Source organism: Fukomys damarensis, unplaced genomic scaffold (genome assembly GCF_012274545.1).
Source record: "Fukomys damarensis isolate Sample0158 unplaced genomic scaffold, DMR_v1.0_HiC HiC_scaffold_9, whole genome shotgun sequence".
NCBI classification, from domain to species: Eukaryota; Metazoa; Chordata; class Mammalia; order Rodentia; family Bathyergidae; genus Fukomys; species Fukomys damarensis.
This window is the reverse complement of record NW_022900921.1, coordinates 342,190-362,719: the sequence shown is the minus strand read 5'-3', so window position 1 is coordinate 362,719 and position 20,530 is coordinate 342,190. Positions and strand designations below refer to the sequence as shown.

The window sequence follows — 20,530 nt, the reverse complement described above, 5'->3', positions numbered from 1 at the left end:
ATATTGTGCATATTACAGGTATTCCCTATAATCCTCAAGGACAGGGAATAGTTGAACGTGCTCATGGCACATTAAAAGTGCAACTTCTAAAAATAAAAAAGGGGGAGTTATATCCCTCCTCACCCAGAAATTACTTAAATCATGCTACCTATATTTTAAATTTTTTGCAAATTGATAAGCATGGCCATTCAGCAGCAGAAAGATTCTGGCATCCACAAGGTTCTCCATATACCTTGGTAAAATGGAGAGATCCCTTAACTGGTCAATGGTATGGACCTGACCCCATTTTAATATCGGGCCGAGGTTATGTTTGTGTTTTCTCACAGGAACATGACGGAGCTCGATGGTTACCAGAGAGATTGGTTCGTCACGTGGATCATCCTGACAAATCTACATTCAGTATCACGGGATAGTAACCTCCACAATCATTACCTTTATGTGAAGAAGAAACAAAAATAAGCAGTACTACTATTTTATGGAAGAGGTGCTATGTTACTATACCTCAAGAAAGACCATTTAATGACACATCTCAAAACTTTTTGGACTAATCACTTGGACTTAAGCTTGTCTGCAGGACTTTGGTGGACAAATTCAGGTTTTCCTCAAACCAACATCTGGAAGCTTACTGCTGCATTGGGAGAAAATATGTTTATGGTCCGATGTCAAAGTTACTAGCCTTAGTTTCAATGTTTTTAACATAGAGACTTTTAATATGTGAAATACCGTGAATACTGTGTCATCTCAAGTCAAAGAACAAAAGAAAAAGATAATGTCTAGTGTTAATCCTCCTTATATGTTATTGGTAAGAAATATAGAGATTGCTTATGAAACTGATAATGAATAGAACAACAGCTGTTTTAATTGTAAATTGCCCAATTGTATATTCTCAAAAACGATGACTTCCTTTCATTCTGTGATGGTTTTGAGACAACCTCTCTTCATAATGATGCTTGTAAAAATTACATGTCAAGCCTCCACAACCTACGATCTAACCCCTGCAGAGGCTGGTAGTCAAAGACGGGTAAGAGAAGTGTAGAGAAATATCCAACCTAAGACAGAGCATGAGTACCAAAATTCTCATGGCTTGATGACGGGTAAGGGATTTCTCTGGACATTTCTCACCTAAGACAGGCACAGCCTTTCTGCTGAGCTGGGAAAGTCCCTGCTCTAAATATAATAAAAAGGGGGATATGCAGGGGCCCAGCCATGGCCCACTGGAGTTTGACATTTGGAAAATAACTTCTTCCTGTATAATTAAGGCATCAACATTTGCTACTTTTCAAGGAAACTGTTGAGCTTGTTTTGATTCTTTGACCCTGGCATAACAGGAAACTCATTAGTTGAAGATCTGATGTTATCTTTAAGAGTCAGGAAATCCGGTCTTTGCATAAAGATAAAAACAATTGCTTGGTGCTTCCTGTTGTTGTGTGCCCTTAAAAGCTTCCTGTTGATGTGAACCTATAAAAGGAGCTGTTTCTGTGAAATAAATCAGACTTCTCTTGGTCTCCACTCAGGCTGGAGTGTTCTTTCCTTTCTCAATCCTCACTCCCCGACTCAGGCATGTTCGTGTGGTGACGGCTGGACTGCCACACAGTGGCTAATGTGGAGACACCGCTGAATGTGCATATTTCACGAGTACGCTTAGCCACTGCAGCTGAGCATCCCGGCCTGGCAGCAGAACTACCAGGGGCTAAAAGTGTACCCACCTAGACCCTGTTTCCACTGTGCCCTTTGAGAAGCAGTGTGTGTCAGCTCCTCACTTTCTTTGGCAGCACTCAGAATCTCCTAACACTCTGAGTTCAAAGGCCAGGGATTGTGAAATGTGTCTTTTGTCTTCATCCCCTCTCCTGGCATAGAATCCTAAGATCCTTGGGCTCCTCAGGGACGGGTGCTAATGATGGACTGCTGGCTGACAGCTCCTCAGCAGCTCCAAGTTGGGGCCTGGTCACCAGAACGATGGAGGCAGAATGAGCAGGCTGGAACTTTCCCAACCCCTAGGTTAAGTTAAGGTTGAAGTGATCGTCACTGGAGATGGTGACTCAGTCCTGCCTGTGCCATCAGTCTCTGTGATAACACTACAAGACACACCGAGGTTCCTGGAGGGTGAAGTGTCCAGAAAGGCAGGGATGCCCACGTCCTTTCTCCCACACCTTGCCCTGTGCATCTATTTCTTCACTGGGTTTTTACTGCCATCCTCTGTCAGATTTTACACTGTGAACCAGTGAACCTAAGGAGGAAAAGGGCTCTGCGTGGGGTGGAGGTGGTAGAAGTCACAGCGCACTGAGGTCAGGCTTGTACTTTCAACCAAGACTGGCTAATGCTCTCTCAGTGCCTCCTAAGAGTCTTTGCACTGGGTAAGCAGTGGAATCAGGGCGCTGGCAGCTGTCTGCCACCCCCTTTGCAGCCCTGTGGTCCTGCACCTTGCCTCTGCTCCATCAGCTTTCTCTTATGCTGACGTGGACCTGACTGCCACAGAGGAGGAAACTCAGCCACTGATTTTAAAAAGTAGGCTCATTCTTGCAGGATTTCAAGCTCCCTTTGGGTTTAAAAGGTAATAGGGAAGCTCTGCAGAGACCCCATCTTGCAATTCTGGTCTGTAAAATCCTGTTGCACAGGCTGCTTGCAGCAGAGGGAAAATTCAGTTCCTTTATGTAATCTTGAGCAGGATACTTCACCTGTTGGAGGCTTACTTTCTTCCTGAATATGGTGTAGGCAGTTACTAGCAATCGCTCAGAAACTGCCCATGAATTGTGACTGAGCCACTCCAGATGGGGCTGGCACAGGCCAGCCACCCATGGGGCTTACCCAAAGGTGCCCTCTCCTTTTCTCCTGCTAGTCTAGGAGCTCCCTGGGGCAGACACCTAGCCCTGTGTCTCCAGGGCCATACCAGCCCAGTTGCGAGCTGGGGCGGCCGGCCCTTCCTTCCCCACAACTCAGCTCTGTGGTCTTGTCCCACTGGTTTCTTGGCAGGACTCCTGCGTCTGCCCGCTGGGATAGGGGCCTGGCAGGGCACTCACCAAGGCTCCTTCCAGGCATGTGGCGTAGTTGTAGCCCCTGCCCATCACCAGCAGGGATCTCTGTGTGTAGAGCTCCAGGGCCAAGTCATGGATCTTCTCTTCCAGTGACAGCACCTCCTTGATCAGCTCTGAGACATGCACACAGCAGAGGGAGAAATTCAGTCATTCTAATTTTAAAACAACTTCATAAAGAAAGTTGTAGGTTCTAGAACTCAATAACTTGGTGTACTTTACTTCCTTGCATCAGTTTAGCAGGGCTTTAAAATTAGATTATGGGGGAATAACTTGGGTTTCAGGCTAGAAATTTGTTGGAACAGTAATTTGCATTTGTGCGACTTTGAAAAGCACTGGTAGTAGGTAGGGGACTATTATTTCTAGCTCCATTTTACAGGAAGGTGCCTGAGGTTCTAAGAGATGAAACCACCAGCTCGCAAAGCACCGTGGACACTCCAGACGCCTCCCAGCTAAGGCTCAGGGCCCCTGGGCCAGGCACTAAGACTTTCCCCCAGCAGGCCTCCTTCACAGTCCTTTGGAGCCTTGTTCTCATGCGTTAGCTCGCATTATCTAACACATTAGAAAATAACATTGAGAAATTTAAAAACATTCATTCATTTAAAATAACAATAAACCCATTATATTACTTTATTTTTCTGGGGAAAAGTGGGCGAGAATAGTGACAGCTGCTTAACATTTTGCATATCTTTTCAACGTTTAATAAAAAGCACCTGGCTCTTTTATGTTTCCAGATTCACTTTGTTGTGGATTTTTTTTTTTTTTTGGTTGACGTATAAATTGGGCTTCCAGAGACAAAGTAAATAATTTTTTCAAATAATTCAAATATTCTTTGATACTACATCATACTTGAGAAGGGGCAGTTCTTAAATTGGTAATTTCAAATACAGAATTTGAATCCTATCAATAAAGTTTTCTTCTGATTTGTTACATTAATATTTATATTATACTTTAAATGGCTCTATACACATGCAGGATTTTGTAACATCATGCATTGCCCACAAAACGATGTAAATCTAAAAATGGACACATTTCATTATAGAATATATTTTAGAAATCACATTTGTTAAAGCCACCATGATCTCATCAGAAAAGTCGGGAAGGGCTGAAGCTCACGGTGGTAGATACAATTTACCGAAATTCTAAGCTTTGAATCAAAGCTTGAAGTCCACTACTGGCAACAAATTGTGCTGTTTGCTCCCCTGAAGTGCCAGGCTAACAGTTCATTTCTGAGCAAACGTCTGCCAAGTCCCCAGGTCGGTGGCCACTGGGTGAGGACGGGGAGAAGAGGCCCGAGGAGGGCGCGGGGCGGGGCAGGGCTGGGCCGGAGCCTGGCTGTGGGAGCTGCGGGAGGGTGAGCCATGGGTGGCTGCGCTCGGGGAGGTGACAAAAAAAGGAGTCTTCTGAAGGGCCGAGGACTGGAATGCGGCTCAGAGATGCAGAGACTGGTCGGGACTTACCAGGTAAGGACCGCAGGCCGCGTATGATCTCTTGCCTCCGGTTTTGCAGTGAGATCCGGTCTTCAGACATCATCAAGCCAAACATCACCAGAGAGATGAACTGGCTGGTGTAGGCCTGTGGGCGGGGGAGGCACCAAAGACCTTCAGATAGGGTAGCAAAGAGCGGGTGGAGGAGAGGGAGGGAGGCGGGGAGAGGCTGCCCCTCCTACCTTGGTGCTGGCCACGCCGATCTCCGGGCCCGCGTTGATGTGCACTCCGCAGTCGGTCTCGCGCGAGATGGAGCTGCCCACAGTGTTGGTGACGCCCACGGTGAGTGCACGGCGGTCCTTGCAGTAGCGCAGCGCCAAGAGCGTGTCCGCGGTCTCGCCTGCACACACACAGGGCCCTCAGTGCGCGCCGCCACCCGTGCCCCCAGCCCGCCCCACGCGTGTGCAGAAATCAGTCTGCCCAGCCCGCTGACTCCTAGCTTCAAAGATTCCTAGCCATCTGTGCGGAGCAAGTCCCTGATCTCTGACGGTACCTGGAGCCACCGTCCTGCCCCCAGACAAGGTGAGAGGTAATTCTCCAGCCCTGCAGCTGCAGCTGACCAACGGACCTAAGCTGCTTGGTCGGGACCTGAGGCTCCAGAGTCAGCAGTGAAACCCGGAGCGCCCCAGTGCAGTGCTTCTCAAACAGGTCGTTGGAAAGGAAACAGTCCTGCAGCCTCCTGATATGGACTCAAGCGGTATTTCCCATAAAGCTACTGAAACAGGTTCATGCACAAACACAGGCAAACTCTGGGCTGCTAAGTCTTGAGGAATTTAACCCAAATAACCAGGAGCCAGACCACGGAGTCAAAACCACCGAATCCATGCGGGCCTCCCACTGCGCTGCAGCCGCTGCTCTGGCTGGGCTCATCCTGGCCTTCTGCAGTGTGGTTGGTGCTCAAGGGGTCCAGCTCTCCTCTACTCCTGGCCTTGCCCAGCACGAGGTGGGGTGGAAGGGAAACCAGGAGGGCAGGCAGCATGGTCATCAGACCGGCCCCTCGTTCTACTTTTGTGTTTTGAGACAGGGTCCAGGTATGTATATGTAGTTCAGGCTGGCCTTGAAGTTACTCGTGAGTTTTCCCCCCCCGTATAGAGAGCCTCAAGCTGACACTCTGTTATTTTGATATAAAATCCATCTTTTTCCGCTATACTGGAGATTGATCCGCCTCCTCCCGTGTTAGGGTTACAGGCTTCAGTTGCCACGCTGGACTCCAGCTCTGTTCTTTTACTATCGTCTCCTGCCAAGCCACGAAAGATCTTTTGTCTCTAATGGGACAGTCCACTCAAAGGTGAACACAGCAGTCCTTGGGCAATAGGTGTTCGGACACACAGTAGCTGTGTCCGCACTAGTTCTTTTTCTAGGTTTTTTTTTGTTTGTTTGTTTGTCTGCACTAATTTTACTTAGCTTGACATCAAAATGGAAATGGTATTAAAAACTAAAAATGGAAGCAGGCAGTATTAAAAGCCATGATGCCAAATTCTCAGCTGTGATGATAACCTGTGGTTACATCCGTGTCTTTTATCACATATTCTGAAGTTTTCAGAGGAAAGGACACAGTGTCTTCAAGGGCAAGGTTAATGTGGGTATGGCTGGTACAGATTAGCTGAATTGATCACTGCTACAACAAGATGATGAGTTATGTGAATTTCTCTTTTATAAACATTTGGAGTTCTTCATAACTGAAATGTTTCAAAAATCCTCTTAAAGCTCAGAAGCACTCCATAGCACATGACTACGGATCGCCTCTGGACCCAGTGCTCAACCAAGCAAGAGCACAGTCCTGAAGTATGAGTGCTAGTGAGGCACCCAGCTGGGGCTTGCCCTCCTAGGAGAAGCCCCCAACCAGAGCAGCGACCTGGCATCTCCCCTGCTGGGCAGCGGACACCACACCAGGGGGCAGCATGGCTTGGGCACTGGACCCACACTGAGTCCTCAAAGTGAATCTCAATCCAACAGAATTTTGAATGAGTTTTTTTTTTTTTGTACACTAAATTAAATCCAACAGACGTTTATGGTCCTTAAAGTGCTAGACTTGGGACGGCAGGAGCAGGGAGAAGCCATAGGGCAGGGGACACAAAAACAACGTATCTGGATTCTCAGCCCAACTCCAGCTCTTTCACACCCTTCGCTACACAACTGTGTCAGTAACTGATACCTTTAAGGGTTCAAAGCCCTGCTGCACAGGGTGTGAGTGGCGCAGGGCAGCAGCACGGAGGGTTAACTGGATAAGGAAGGGAGGACAGCACGTGGCGTGGTGCAGAAGAGAGAGTGGGAGACAAGCTATTGCAAATGTGGCAGTGCTACCTCTACCCCTTACCGGACTGGCTGACGAAAAAGCAGACGTCGTCCCTGAACACAGGTGTGTTCCTGTCCAGAAAATCACTGGCGAGCTCAACCATCACAGGGAGCTCGGTCAGTTCCTCCAACACTTGTCGTGTCTAAAGACAGAAAGAATAGAGAGTAAAGTCAATCTTGGGTACCACAGGGACCCAGGGCACGGCTTCAAGGAATAGTTTGTGACATGGTGCTGTAGGGACAGATTAAAAGGGCACAGGCAGAGAGCACAGGAGAAGACCGGATGGCCCACAGTGTAAAATCATCACATGCTTATCTGCGTACCATGTGCTGGAGAAATGTGCCCTACCGGATGCTTGAGAGATGTACTTCCTATGAAAGCGTTACTCACATTCACTTAAGAAATCCCCAGCTGACCTTGTCCCCTTCCCAGAAACAAAGTCTAAGACCCTGACTGGCCTAGTTGCACCAAACCAGCTTACTCTTCTAAGTGTGAAGCATACCCCAAACCCAGCCGGTGTCTAGGCCCACTCTGCTAAGATAGCTTTGCTTCTGCTTCTCTCTGCATTCGCCGCGCTTTAAACAACTTTCTGCTTTGTACTGTACCAGTCTTGACCCCCTGTTTCCCACTAAGAGCCCCTCTTCTTCATTCTTTGGCGTGAGGGCAAGGACCAGAAGAGAGACAGAGAGTCAGGACCATCAGCAGGGCCCTCACCCTCACAGCCCCTGCCCAACGCAGCAGTGCTCGCTGTCCTGTGGGAGGGGGCTCACAGAGGAAAGGGCTGGTGCCATTCCAGGCTGGCTTATGGCCATGGGTGCGGGCCCTGTGCTGCATTCAGAGGCCACGAACACTCAGGCCGCTATACCCGCACTGTCCAGGACCCGGCATGGTGCACTTACAGCTACAGCAGCATGGTAGCTGGTTCCACAGCCAATCACGATGAGCCTTCGGCACCGTCGAATCTCCTTCAAGTGGTCCTTCAGGCCACCTAGGAGCACTGCAGGACACATGGCAGTGTCAGGGCTGGGTCTACACAGTCACTGCTCACTGCACAGGGCACAGCAGGGGCTCCTGATGCATTTTGGGATTACCTGTGTTGGTCTCAAAATTCACTCGGCCTCTCATGGTATTGAAAACGGATTCTGGCTGTTCGAAGATCTCCTTTTGCATAAATGCACTGAAGTTACCTGGTCAAACAAACACCAGTGAGGTGGGTTAGTTTCAATTTAGTTTCATTTCCACTGCTTAACTTTTACCCAGGAAGAAAAATCATTATAGTGATAGGGACACCTGTACAGCCATCACAGACTTCAAGGGCATCCCCAGGTAATACTCTGCCTGATGCTCCTTGGGCAGGCAAGCAGGCTGGGCACAAGGCTTGCAGCTCAAGGGAGGGAGGGAGGGAGGGATTTACATGAGGTCTGCAAGGAACAAACAGTGGACCTGGTTCTCTTGGTCCATGCTCCCTTTAGGAAGGACAACCCCCACTCCTCCTGGGTTGAACTCAGGGCCTTTGGCATCCTGGGCAAGTGCTCTACCACTGACACACTCCCAGCCCTGGCAATTTCCTTGTAATAAATACCCTCCCAGCTTCTACAACAGAGACAAACTTCATCCAGCCACCTGCATATTTCCAGACCCCGATCTGCATGGGACTTGACGATCTTTAAGGAGACAGTCTGGCCTCAGGACTTCAAGCCCCTGTCTGAGGCACAGCATGAGTGACCTGGAGGCTTTCTGAGACCTGATGGGCACCTTGTCTCATGTCTGCTGCCTGGGACAGAACTCTACACAGCACAGCGAACTGAGGGAAGAGGTCTTTTGTCAGGAGAGCTCAGGAGGGGGCCTTGGTGTTTGAAGGATCAGAGAGGGAGCGCTGAGGGTTGTTTCAGGGGAGCTCAGGATGATCTGGAGGTCATACTGTTCTGTGATTGCAACAGTAACCGCAAGGACCGCCAGACAAGCTAGTGAGACAGGGTAAGTGCAGGGAGACAGGCTCTGCTCACAGAGGTGTGGTCCATGGTCCTCAGCCACAGACCTTCCCCTCAGAGAAGAAATGATGCTGGGGTATAGGAAACCATCCCAGGGAGTCGTGATGTACAGGGGTCACATCAAGAAGATTTCTCTTTGGAGTATAGGTCAGGCTCTCCACAGCTCCTCAGTTATGCAAGTCACAAGCCACCTGCAGTCCTGCCCTGGGGGCCACGATGGGCAGAAGGGGGCTGAGTGTCAGGTGCTCCCCAAGACTGCTGCACAGACTCTCAGAGGATACCTGCCTTTCATGATTTGCTGTAATTCCATTTGCAAGGTCTGGATGGCTCGAGATGGGTCATCACTAGCTGAGCGTTTGATTCGGTGAATGGAGAGTTTCCCATCAGCCACCGCAGCGATGTCATCATCCTCCAGGAAGATGACCCTGTTGGTGTGTTCTATGATGGCGCTGCAGGGAAACATGGGCATCATAATTACCCTGCTCTGAACAGTTCCAAAGTCACTTACTGTTTCCCAAGAGTGGAGTCAGCATCAGTGGCATTTTAGGAGTGACAGTGACATCACACTGAAAAGATCAACTTACAGTGAATCCCCTCCCCATCCATCCTTTCCCTTCCCCCTCAGAGTTATTCTGGAGGCCATCAGGGTTACCCTAACTTTAACCTATCCCTAACCCACTGGAGAATACATGGAGACATTATACACTTTCTTCTGTAAACAGTTTAGGTTATATCTCTAAAAGCCAAGGAATATTTTCAACCTACTGGAATACTCACATCATATCCAAAATTCATAGTTATTCCTTGATATTATCAAATATCTGATAAGTTAAAAATTCTTCAGTAATCTCATGGATGTCTTTTTATACTTAACTTTTCTTCAACTCAAGAGCCAAACCTTTGGAGAATGCTCAGGAGCCAGTATACTATTCAAAATTTTAAAGGCAAAGAAGGAAGCATTTATCTTGCTTTTTAAAGCAGCCTGACCTTTAGAATAACTCCATAGTTATTAAGACAGGTTTCTCTTTATAGAAATAATATAGCCAGTAAAAAAAAAGAATGACAGAATTAGAATTATCATTTTGGGAACTCCAAATTATTAATAGTTGTATTCAAGGATTATCCATGGATGTTGAAACTGAAAGGTAAAAAGCTGAGGGAGTTTTGTAATGGATGGATAAGGATGGCAGTACTTGAACACCTGATGGATCTTAGTACAAGAAAAGAGACAATGAGACATCAGGTGCCTCCTGGTGGGAAGACACACCACCAAATACGTAATCTTGCCCAGTAAGATTCAAACCCAAAAGTTGAATATGACCAAATCTATAGACATATGTAAACTCAATGGACAGAAGATCCTGTTAAACAAAACTATAGGGCTGTACTCAGAAAAACCCGGAGGGCAGGAAGGCCAGATGACCCAGTTTCTTAAGAAAGACATGCAGACAGCAAGACTAAAAGGGGACCTAAACCCCACCGAAAAGGTATGCTCTTCACTGACATGCCAGGCCATTGTGTTTATTTTTATAACTTTACACTAATGAAAACTAATAAAGATTTTTTTCCCTTCCACCTTAGCTGCTTTTTCTTGTTGCTGAGGCAGAATACCCAACACCCAAAGTCAAAGGAAGAAAGGTTTATTTAGCTCACAAGTTGTAGAGGTTTCAGTCCACAATCGGTCGGCTGCAAGGCAGGGTGGCATAGCAGAGGACAAACACTCCACGGCAGGCAGAAGTCAGCAAAAGCAAGTGACAAGACACAAGAGGCAAGCCTCTTTCTTTTCCTTATATTCTATCCAGGCTGTAGCACTCACGCCTTTAATCCCAGCGTTGCACCATGAATCAATTCTAGCATCACACACTCTAGATCCAGCCACCTCTGAAAAGCCCCACCTATGATTGCATGAGGCTTGGGGGGACATCTAGACAAGCTGTAACACCTTTAGATTGTGACAGGAAGTTTAAAACATACATTAAAGTTTTAAAAAGTGGGTCTATAAAAAATGTGTGCGATCAGCAGCACAGGTCACACAAAACCACGAGGGCAGAACTGAGGAACTGGGGAGGGGGCTTCATTCCTCTATGGACCACATCCACCTACCTCCGCAGAAAAATGCAAAAGCAAGCTATGGCTTTAAGAAGAATGATCTCCATTTAGATTCTAGGGGAAAAGATAAAAGGATAGAAAGCTATTGTACTAGAAAAATATCTTAAATAATACATAGCAACCATATAGAAAGTAAAAAATACAGAGGAAGAAGAAATGGCCTCTGAGAAATAACACTGCTGACGTTGTAGCACCGCACCCCGGCAATGCTTGATCCATGTGCATCTATATGTGTGTGTGCAGGTTGAAATACAAGTACTGTTTTCATTTACAGAATGGATGGTGACACCATCCAGGCATGAGGACCACTGCTGTGGGGATTCAGTCAACGTGAGAACCCTCCGAGACACCTCCTGGGGTCCTGCTGTGGGACGGGAGGTGGCCACTGCTCTCACCTGGGGTCAGTTGTGGCAATTAAGGAGGCCCCTGCACAGCCCCAAGCTGCACAGGCATGGTCCTGGCCCTGCCAGGGTGCCACATTGTGTCTGCACATCTGGCTGGACGGCCCTTGCTAGTCTTTTCAGTGTGGGGTGTGCCCCAGACACATGCACAAAATGTAATCCCCGAAGGTATGCATGGACAGCATGTGGAGGTGGCATCTTTAAGAGGCGACTGGGTCATGATGGATGAATGGATGAGTGAGTTATCACGGGAGTAGTTTTGTTTTAAAAGTGTGTTCTCTGTTTTGCCCAGTGGTGTCCCCTGTTGTGTCATGATGCAGCTAGAAAACCCTCTCCCCTCCACTGGGTCTAAAGCTCTTGTTCTCATCAATCCACAAAATCATAATTTTTGAGAACTTTTTATGCAGCAAGAGATGCCAATACATGCTCTTAGACTTCTCAGCCTCCAGAACCATGAGCTAAATTAGTCTCTATTCTTAAGAATTGCCTAGTCTTGAGTATTTTGTCACAGCAACGGAAAATGAATAGGCTTTTTTTTACATATTACAGAAACACTTTTAAAGTTTTAAAAACATAAGCAAACAAAAGAACCTTGAAGGTTTTAATTATAACACTGAATTTATAGATAGGGGGGGAATTGATCTTTTTAAAATCTTTACTTGTTAAATTTTAAAATTTAATTCTCCCAACTTTAAAGTCATGTGAAGCCTGGCTGAGCTCAGATCAGCTAGTTTTTCCAGGGAAGCTAGAAATGTGAATGAGCAATCTCTTCATGTATTCAAGTTTCTTCTTGTTTCTCATTGTAAATTTTTGGAGTCTTCTCCAAACATTTTTTGCGGCCATTTTTATTAAACGTTATTCTAAGAAATGTAATTAAAGTGCTTTTCTTCAGCTGTGGCGAGTAGCATTGTTTTCCGTTTAACAAATATTTGCAGAGAGCCTGCTGCACCTGGCAGGGTGAGGACTCGAGGCGGTGGCCGTCCTCGCCCGGACAGCCGAGGGTTCAGCAGCAGTCTGGGACCAGGACCTGTTCGTCCGTTCCCGCCCAGCCGCCGGTGTTGGTGTTAACAGCCTTGCCACTGGAGTCCAAGGTGTCATCACACTGCCTACCAATCATCGTCTCGTTTTCCTCAGGCACTTATCCCTTTTCTAATTTTAGAAACATCTAAAATATTTCTTTTTTTTAGTATCAGGTTTCTTTTATTGTGATTTAGGTACCACTGAGTATAAGATCACAGCTTTTTTGTATGCTTCTAAGAAATAAAAAATTTCAGCAAATTAAACTTCAAGATAATACTTATGGATACAGAAATAATTGTGTGTAAAAGAACCGTGTCTTGGAATCAGCTTCTCGTGGAAACACTGTTTCAGGAACAGCGTGGGGAGTGCTGGCCTTCACTCAGCGTTGAGGAGGATGCGGCTCACTACTCACTCGCTCCACTGTCCCACTCAGGTCCCAAACAGTGGAGAAGAGGGTCTGGGCTGTGCGAGAACACAGTGGCTGGCCACAGGAGGGCTCAGAAACAGGGGCCTGGGCCTGGGCCTGGGCCCAGCTCAAACGGGGGTAAGAGGCCGTTGGGCCAGGGATGCCACTCCGCTCTGCAGCAGAGCCCTTGCCCATCGGGTACCAGGCCCACCGCTGCCACAGGGTGGGGAGACACAGCCAGGCAGTCACTTCTTGGTTATATAATCCCAGGAAAGGAAGGTGAAAAGGTTTTGTTACCTTGCATCAGAAGCAAAGAAGAATTCCACGGCTTTGTCACCCACAGCGTGAAGGCAGGTGGAGCTGTCCAGCCTCTTCATCCTCGTTTTACAGATATTCTTCACATTCTCAACATTGCCTAGTAAATAAAGGAACCCACTGCAAACCCCCAGCCTACTTCATGTGCATAACACGTGGCAAAGAACCAATTTCCCCTTTGAATACGTGTGGGAGAAATTTGCAATTTTTAGCTTTGGTTGTGTCAGCCAAATCATGGAAAGCTCCCCAAATAGCACAGCACCACTGCAAGACCATTTAAGTGGCATACAAAATCAAGCTGAAGAAGCTGGGTCAGGTGCCCTCGCCACTGTGCAAAGCTGCCTGCTGTTCTATTTCTGTGTGTGTTTGAAAATATCCGCAATGAAAAGCTTTTAGAAAGATGGAGCCGAGTCTGCATACACATCTTCTCGATCTGGGGCCCGTGCCAACTGAGTGCCAGTCACACAGAAGCTGCCCGCCTCAGGCAGAGGGCAGCTGGCGACGTGGGGCTACCGAGCCCTGAGACACTGGCCTTCACTGTTCAGGTCCTCCCAGAGCTTACACGTCCTGTATAAGATGGGGATCTGCTCCGTGGAGAGTTTGCATTTGCTCCGAACTCCGATGAGCAGTGGACTGCCTCTCCTGGAGGGAAAAAGCATCATCAGCCATGCTGTGGACACCCTGGGCTACGGGTCCTCCCAGCACTGGAGGTGGAGCGCCTGAACCCAGCCATATTCCTGGAGCAGAGAGTTGTTTAGGGTGGGTGCCTGACCACAGGAAGATGTTCTAAGACTCGGAGCAGGGACTGCAGGCCAGCATGTGAACCAGCTCATGAACGTGGGGTCACCCAGCTGCCCCACAGTCTGCGGACCTGTCCCCACCTTAGCCGGACTCAAGACTCCTGCAGCTCAGCGAGTCACCACAAGTGACTAACTCCCAGGTAGGATTCAGCGAATGGGTGTTTACATCAGAACAGACTGACAGTACAAGGAGCACGGTGAGTCTCTGCTCCATGAGCAGGCGCGCCTGACGTCCAGGATCAGCCAAAGACTCCCGTCTGTGTCTCCCTTTCACCTAGCTCAGCTGTCCTCTAGCTTTCGTCGGCACGAAGCTGAGCCTTCAGCTGGCATCTACAGACTCAACATGATACAGACTGAAGGTATTTGGGAAAAACTGCCTTGGTGAACACATACAGACTTTTATGGGTCATTATTCACTAAGCAATAAAGTATAACCACTATTTACATAACGTTGACATTTCATTCATTAGGATAAGTAATCTCGAAGTGACTTGAAGTATATGGGAAGATGTGTATAAGTTGTGCACAAATGTTGTGCCATTTTATTTTTTTCAGGGCAAATGGCCCTCCCTGCTTTCTTTCCCTCCGCCTCCCCCTTCAACCCCTCCTTCCCCACACCTCTTTCTTTCTTTTCCTTCTGTGGTTTCAGAAGGAAACAAAGGGCCTCACAGGTGCTGTCCAGTGCTCCACCACTGAGCTACCTCTCTAGCTCTTTTTATTTTTATTTAATTATTTATTTTTGGTACTGGATATGGAACTCAGGTCCTTGTGCTTTCAGGGCATGCGGCGGCACCAATGGGATAAATCCTAGGACCCCCTTTTTTTTTTAATTTTGAGAACAAAGTCTTGCTAAGTTGACCGGTCTGGCCTCGAACTACAATACTCCTGAGTCGGCTCCCAGGTAGCTGGGTTTACAGGAATGCTGTACCATTTTTCACAAGGGACTTGAACTGGAACATCCAGGGATTTTGTTATATGCAGGAGGACTGACTCCAGGACCCCTGGAGATGTGGAGGGAAGACTACTCAACTTCGTGGACTGCTTAAGGCAATTTCCAGGTGGCTTTCTCTGCCTGAGTGGGATCTCATAGATGAAGTTTAGAATCTTTGACCTACACTACATGGACTTGGTCATAAAAGGGACAGTGGCTTTCCCAAGGTAAAAGCTTGGAGGAGTTTCTGTAGCTGAGCAAGGCAGAGCTCAGGTCTCCTTCCCTTGTGCCCTGCTCAGCACCAGCTCCTGGCTCTCTGGTCATGGTGGAAGGGCTTCATGATACCGCCTCTGATCCACAACTTCTACCAGTGTATGTGCTTAAAGTATCATTCCACGAAGCCTAATGGCATCTTGCCTTTAAAATCTAATTCTTTGCTCCTTCTTAGAAATTACAACATACAAATAAAATTAACAATGGATGTGCATAGAAATGGGTGGATCACTTCTGCAGCTCACACACTCGAAACCTCCCATTCTTAGACTCCAGGAAAGGTAAAATTCCAGTTCAGTCCTCACTCCCTTCCCTGTGGGATATGTTCTGAGACTACTGGGTAGATACCTAAAACCATGGATAGTACCAAACTCTGTATGTGAAAGTTTTTTCTATACATATCTATGATAAGTTTAATTGTTTATAAATCAGGCACAGTGATAGATTAACAGAACAATTACAACAATACACTGTAATGATACATGCTATTTTAAATTTATAACTGATTATTTCTAGAATTTCCCACTGAATCTTGCCTGTAGGTAACCAGAATTTTGGAAAGCAAAACTAGATAAGGGAGACTCCTGTAGTTACTAAGGGATGTAAGCTTCCTTCCCACTACACACTGACTTACAGATAAGCAAACAGAGGGCTAGGGTCACAGCTGAGTGGTAAAGCATGTGCCTAGCATGCATATTTTGATCCTCAGCACCAAAACAAACAAGCAAAAAACCCAAAACAACACTACAACTTTTTTATAAGACCATTTACAGGAGCTGTATCAGACACATTAACTCATTATAATGGAGTAATATTTTACTTCAGGCAATTTCCTACAAATGTAGACAATAAACAACTTGTTCACTAAACAGCCCACATATATGCATTTGATCTGCTGACCTGAGTCAGTGCAGATCCTTAACATTTGTTCAAGTATAAGAGGCCTTGGTTTCCAGGAGTGTTGATCTGTCTGGATCCCTCTTTTGACTACTCAGAGTGTGGCAGATAAAGGTGCTGTGAACATCCTGAATGTTTTGGGCAGTCTTTTATTGTGTCTAAATCAGAGACTGTTCCGGGTCCAGAGGGAACTAGCTCAAACTGTCCTTCCCAATAATGTCTGTGAGGAAGTATATGGTTATCTAATTTTCTTGGCAAATGGCACCCCCAAATCTTATTGCTGTAAATTGAACTCTGAAGTTTCTTGGGATTTTGAGACAAAGAATTCTCCCAAGATATCCAAAAGATTGTCCTGGAGGCTACAGAACCAACACTAATAGGCAATTTAGAAAAATAAAGCTTTCTTGCTTCTTCAAGCTGCCTTCTGCAGCCATTTTAAATAGTAACAGTAGATACTGTCATATTTTAAAGGGCCTTCTAAATTTAATAGCAGCCAGTATTTTATAATTCTATGATAAAATTAGAAGAAATTAAATTCTACATGTTAAATTAGTTCCAGTCCTAGAAAAAAATTAAGTCACGCTAAATTCGTATCATTTCCTGCGTAGTTACTCTAAGAGACTTCGAAGGACAGCTTCAGCCTCTCTGCCTCATCTCCAAGGACCACAGGAACACTCTCCATGGCTCCTCTGAGATTCATAATGAAGCCTATAGCTCAGCACAGGCCCTGAGAGCAGAGCCTCTCCCTAAGTGTCCATACCCTAACAGCCTGAAAATTGCGGGGCCATATCCACCCCAGCTGTGTCCCGCTGTCCTCCACACCTGGCCCCTGCACACGTCTGTAAGCACACACTGAGACCAGGAGCCCCAGCTCCTCCACCCTGCCGCCATCCCGGCCACTTCCGAGTGCTGAGGTGCTTGCTGTACTCTCTCTGGGCCCCTGGCTCCCCATCTGGTAAGAAGGCGCTGGCTCTGTCCAGGAAGATGTTCCTGCTGTCTGCCTCCCAGGATGACGCCTGCTCCCCCTCGGGCTCAGGTGCATGGACCCTCCCAGCCCCATCACAGATCATCAGAATCCTCTGCCCTTCTCTGCCTCGTCCCTAAGAGCGGAGCCCAGGTCAGGCGCCACCAGGTCTCCAGAAACCAGCATACAGCAAGTGCACAACAAACAGTGGATGGAATATAAAATACAAAATTTCAGGATGGCACTTACTCTGCTTCTGTGAATTCAAGCGGTGCTGGACACCACGGAAGAAGCTAGGACTGAGGGACTGTGGGCCAATCCCAGCTCTCTGGGCTGGTTCTTGGGGTGCCCCTGACATGAAGGAGATGGGACCTTCAAGGACACGTTCTGAACCTTTAAGGACTTTGCAGGACTGAACTGAAATCCATATGGACTTCGGTTTTCAGTTCCATGGTCACAATTTTGCCTGTTTTCACACAGAGGAATGTCTCCAAAATTGGACAAGCCTCAAGCCCCACAAAACCAGGCTCTGGCCCCACTGTAGTTTGTTTCATTTTTGATCTGAATTTGTTGTCAACTTCTAAAACTCTGGACATCTCTCACAAAAATTCAACTTTCCGGTTTCTTTTTTTTTTTTTTTTTAAATCAGGTGCTGTAGCACCACTGGCAACCGAGACATCAGGGTGGTCTCTGGGTTGAGCCACAGTTGTGCCTCAGATCCAGCAAAGCACCTCCCAGTTAGCCCAAGGTCCTACCCTCCCATCCTGCCTAGACCCAGGTGACTTCACCTCAGGCATTTACTATGTATAACTCAATGAATCTGCCTCACCTTGTGGCTACAGCTTCTCCTGGGTAGTGGATGCTCTTGAAAACCAATGCAAACGCGCCTTCCTGGAAGCAGAGGAGAGAAGGATGAAGGACGCTCTGTCCCTCACAGAGCAGCCTCTGCCCAGGCAGTCTCCAGACCCTTCTTCCTGGCAGGAGTCCTGGGGTCACTCGAGGGCTGAATGGAGGATCAGCTTGGGCGGGGCAGGACAGGAGAGCACAGAACAGCACCACGCTGCAGTGCCAAAGACCAGAACTTGTGAGATTTAGGATGAGCAGCATAAACTTCACGCGTTTGCCCAGACTCAGTGGGCCCCCTGTCAGTGATGCCCACCTCTGGGACCATCTGAGGTGATGGGTACAACTAAAGCTGCTTTCTCCTCCGGGAAGGGCTGCCCCTTGGACAGGCTCCTCGGTGTGATAGGACTCTGCTCCCTGGGTCTAGCCCTGTGCGACGTCCACTTGCTCTTGCTCTCTCCCCAAGTCATTCCCTGCAGCATGGAGATGTGCTCTTCTGTCTGCTACTCATGCTGGCACGAATGCACAGCCCTCTGCTCTCCCTGAGCTGTACCTTTGCACTCTTCTATAATCAACAGCTCACTTCCCCTGCCCAACTCCTGCAAGGTGCCTTCCATTGGATGTTGCTACCCATATCACAGAGCTCTCTATTCCACGGGATGTGGCATCCCAAGGGTAGGCACCTTCATCCTCAATACTTTCATCCTTAGTACTTTGTGCAGATTTGCCTGATAAGTGCTCATGAAAAATGAAGGAATAAAGAAATGATTTAGAAAAATGGGACCTGTAACTCACCAACTGCTGAATGACTCTCTCGACCAGTGTTGAAAAAGTAATGTCCTCAGTTTCCCTATTGTCGAACACGTATTTAATCAGCTTGGCGATGGTCTCTGTGTCGGTTTCTGACTCAAACTCATAGCCTTTGCTTTCCTGGAACATAAGGTTGGCCATGGGGGGACAGATCACGGTCATTGCACAATGCTGGCCTGGCCTGGCCCACTCCTTCTGGTCCCTTCTGATTTGACTGATGGCGAGAACAAGTAAAACTGGGAAGGGACAAAAAGTGTTTGCCAGAATCACACAGCCAAGTGCCTCTGAGTCATCTCAGTATTTCCTGAGATCATTCTTCTCTGGAAACTTGTCTTTGCCAGTAATCTGGATATTGCAAAATAACAGCAGTCAAATCTACCACATCCCAACCAACACCACCCAACCTTCTGATATAGGGACACTCACCGTCTGACTTCCCGCCCACCTTCCAGCTGGCATGAGTTGTGCAGCCACTTTACTACAACCAAACTCATGCTAGTTTTCATCTATGACTCTGCAGTTGCTCTTGATAAATGCTAATGCCTTGGCTTCTTCCTAAAAAAGATCTGAGCTGGGAGGCTTAGCAGGGGCTGAGGTTGATGCTGTGTGTGACAAGAGTTGAGAGAGTCTCACCGTTCGGAGGGAAAGTTTCTGGAAATCTAGACCACTTGGTTTAGATGTTCCTCGGGGAAGTATCTTACCAGAAATTTCCTCAGATCTTTGTAATTTGTGATGATTCCATTATGGATGACAACAAATTCTGAAAGAAAAGTTTAGTGAAGACAAATACGCTGTTAAAAAATGAAGTTCAAGTCAGACGCAAAAAGAAAAAACAAACTTGATGGCTTGTAAGCACTCTGAAAACTGACTCCTACAAAGACTTCCACTAAGCAAGCCTCACTCATACTGATCAGGACTGAGGTCTGCTATGAAGAAACACACACCGTCTTTCAGTAGCAAGACTGCCTGCCTGACCCTGCAGAAAGTTCTTACTGCGTTCTGCAGGATTCTCAAATAACTCATCCTGATCTGGAAATGACTCCAGTCCTTTCCACCAGGATTTTGACTCAAAGGGGGTCACAACCTAATGGTTTGCAGATGTGCTTTATTTGATTCACACTGAATTATAACAATATTTGAGTTTAACATTCTTTGTTTCACTTTAAAATTCTTAGGGGGAAAACCCTGAAGTTGGGGTGTCCCAATGCTCCCAGATCTTCCTGCGCTGCTTTCCAGCAGGGTGAGCCAGGGCAGTCTCCCCCACCTCCTGGGCACCCTCCGCACACCCTTTGCTGAGGGGGTTCCCTGCACAGGGGGTCTCTGAAGACCTAGGAGGTGAGGGTGTGCTGCTCGGCCCCAGTGCTTTGCCCCCGGAAGTGGCTGATGAGGAACCCAGCATGAGAGACGGGGTGGGGGGGAAGGACACGCCTCTCCCTTTCGCCCTGGATGGTGGGTTCCTTATTCCTGTGGGACCTGGTAATCATCTGGATGTGTCTAGATGTCAGATGCCCTTCATAAGTACTCTATTATCCAGTGATCCTCTGTGCTTATCTCCAGTTCAATTTTTTCTTCCACTAAAGACAGATTTTTTTCTGTTTCATATTTTTAACCTTTTTCTGTTTGTCTTTTCTTTATGTTGGTCACCATTAACTTCTGCTTTTTGTTTTTTGAGTGTTTTTTTTTTTTTAGAAAATCTGTTTTGTGCAGTCACACAAAAAATGAAAGGGCTTGAGTAAGATAAGCCTGTGCTTGAAACATTATCATTACGTGTTGAGCTATATATCACATGGTGGCCTGTAAACATGTAGTTTTAGGGTTTTTATGTATTAGTCAAAAATGTTTAAACTGTAAAGAGAGGGAGAGAAGCCCAGATTCAGCAGTTGTGCTGGTCTGGCCACAGCTCTGCCTGTACCTTTTTTTTTTGCTATTCAGTTTGGTTTTGGGTCGGGGGGGGGGGG

The 20,530-nt window shown here is 47.1% G+C and overlaps 1 protein-coding gene across 1 annotated transcript in view; it reads right to left on the bottom strand.

Moving 5' to 3' along the window:
• The window catches only part of Gfpt2 (glutamine-fructose-6-phosphate transaminase 2), a 55,278-nt gene that overhangs the window by 12,129 nt on the left and 22,619 nt on the right, over positions 1–20,530 (bottom strand). The window contains exons 8-19 of the mRNA XM_033761757.1: positions 19,274–19,332; positions 18,558–18,692; positions 17,749–17,810; positions 13,617–13,696; positions 13,037–13,154; positions 9,089–9,252; positions 7,904–7,999; positions 7,712–7,809; positions 6,834–6,954; positions 4,699–4,856; positions 4,490–4,604; positions 3,018–3,145 (exon numbers count right to left, since the gene is read on the bottom strand). Coding sequence (XP_033617648.1) covers positions 3,018–3,145; positions 4,490–4,604; positions 4,699–4,856; positions 6,834–6,954; positions 7,712–7,809; positions 7,904–7,999; positions 9,089–9,252; positions 13,037–13,154; positions 13,617–13,696; positions 17,749–17,810; positions 18,558–18,692; positions 19,274–19,332 — 1,334 coding nt within the window. The remainder of the gene's footprint in view (positions 1–3,017; positions 3,146–4,489; positions 4,605–4,698; positions 4,857–6,833; positions 6,955–7,711; positions 7,810–7,903; positions 8,000–9,088; positions 9,253–13,036; positions 13,155–13,616; positions 13,697–17,748; positions 17,811–18,557; positions 18,693–19,273; positions 19,333–20,530) is intronic.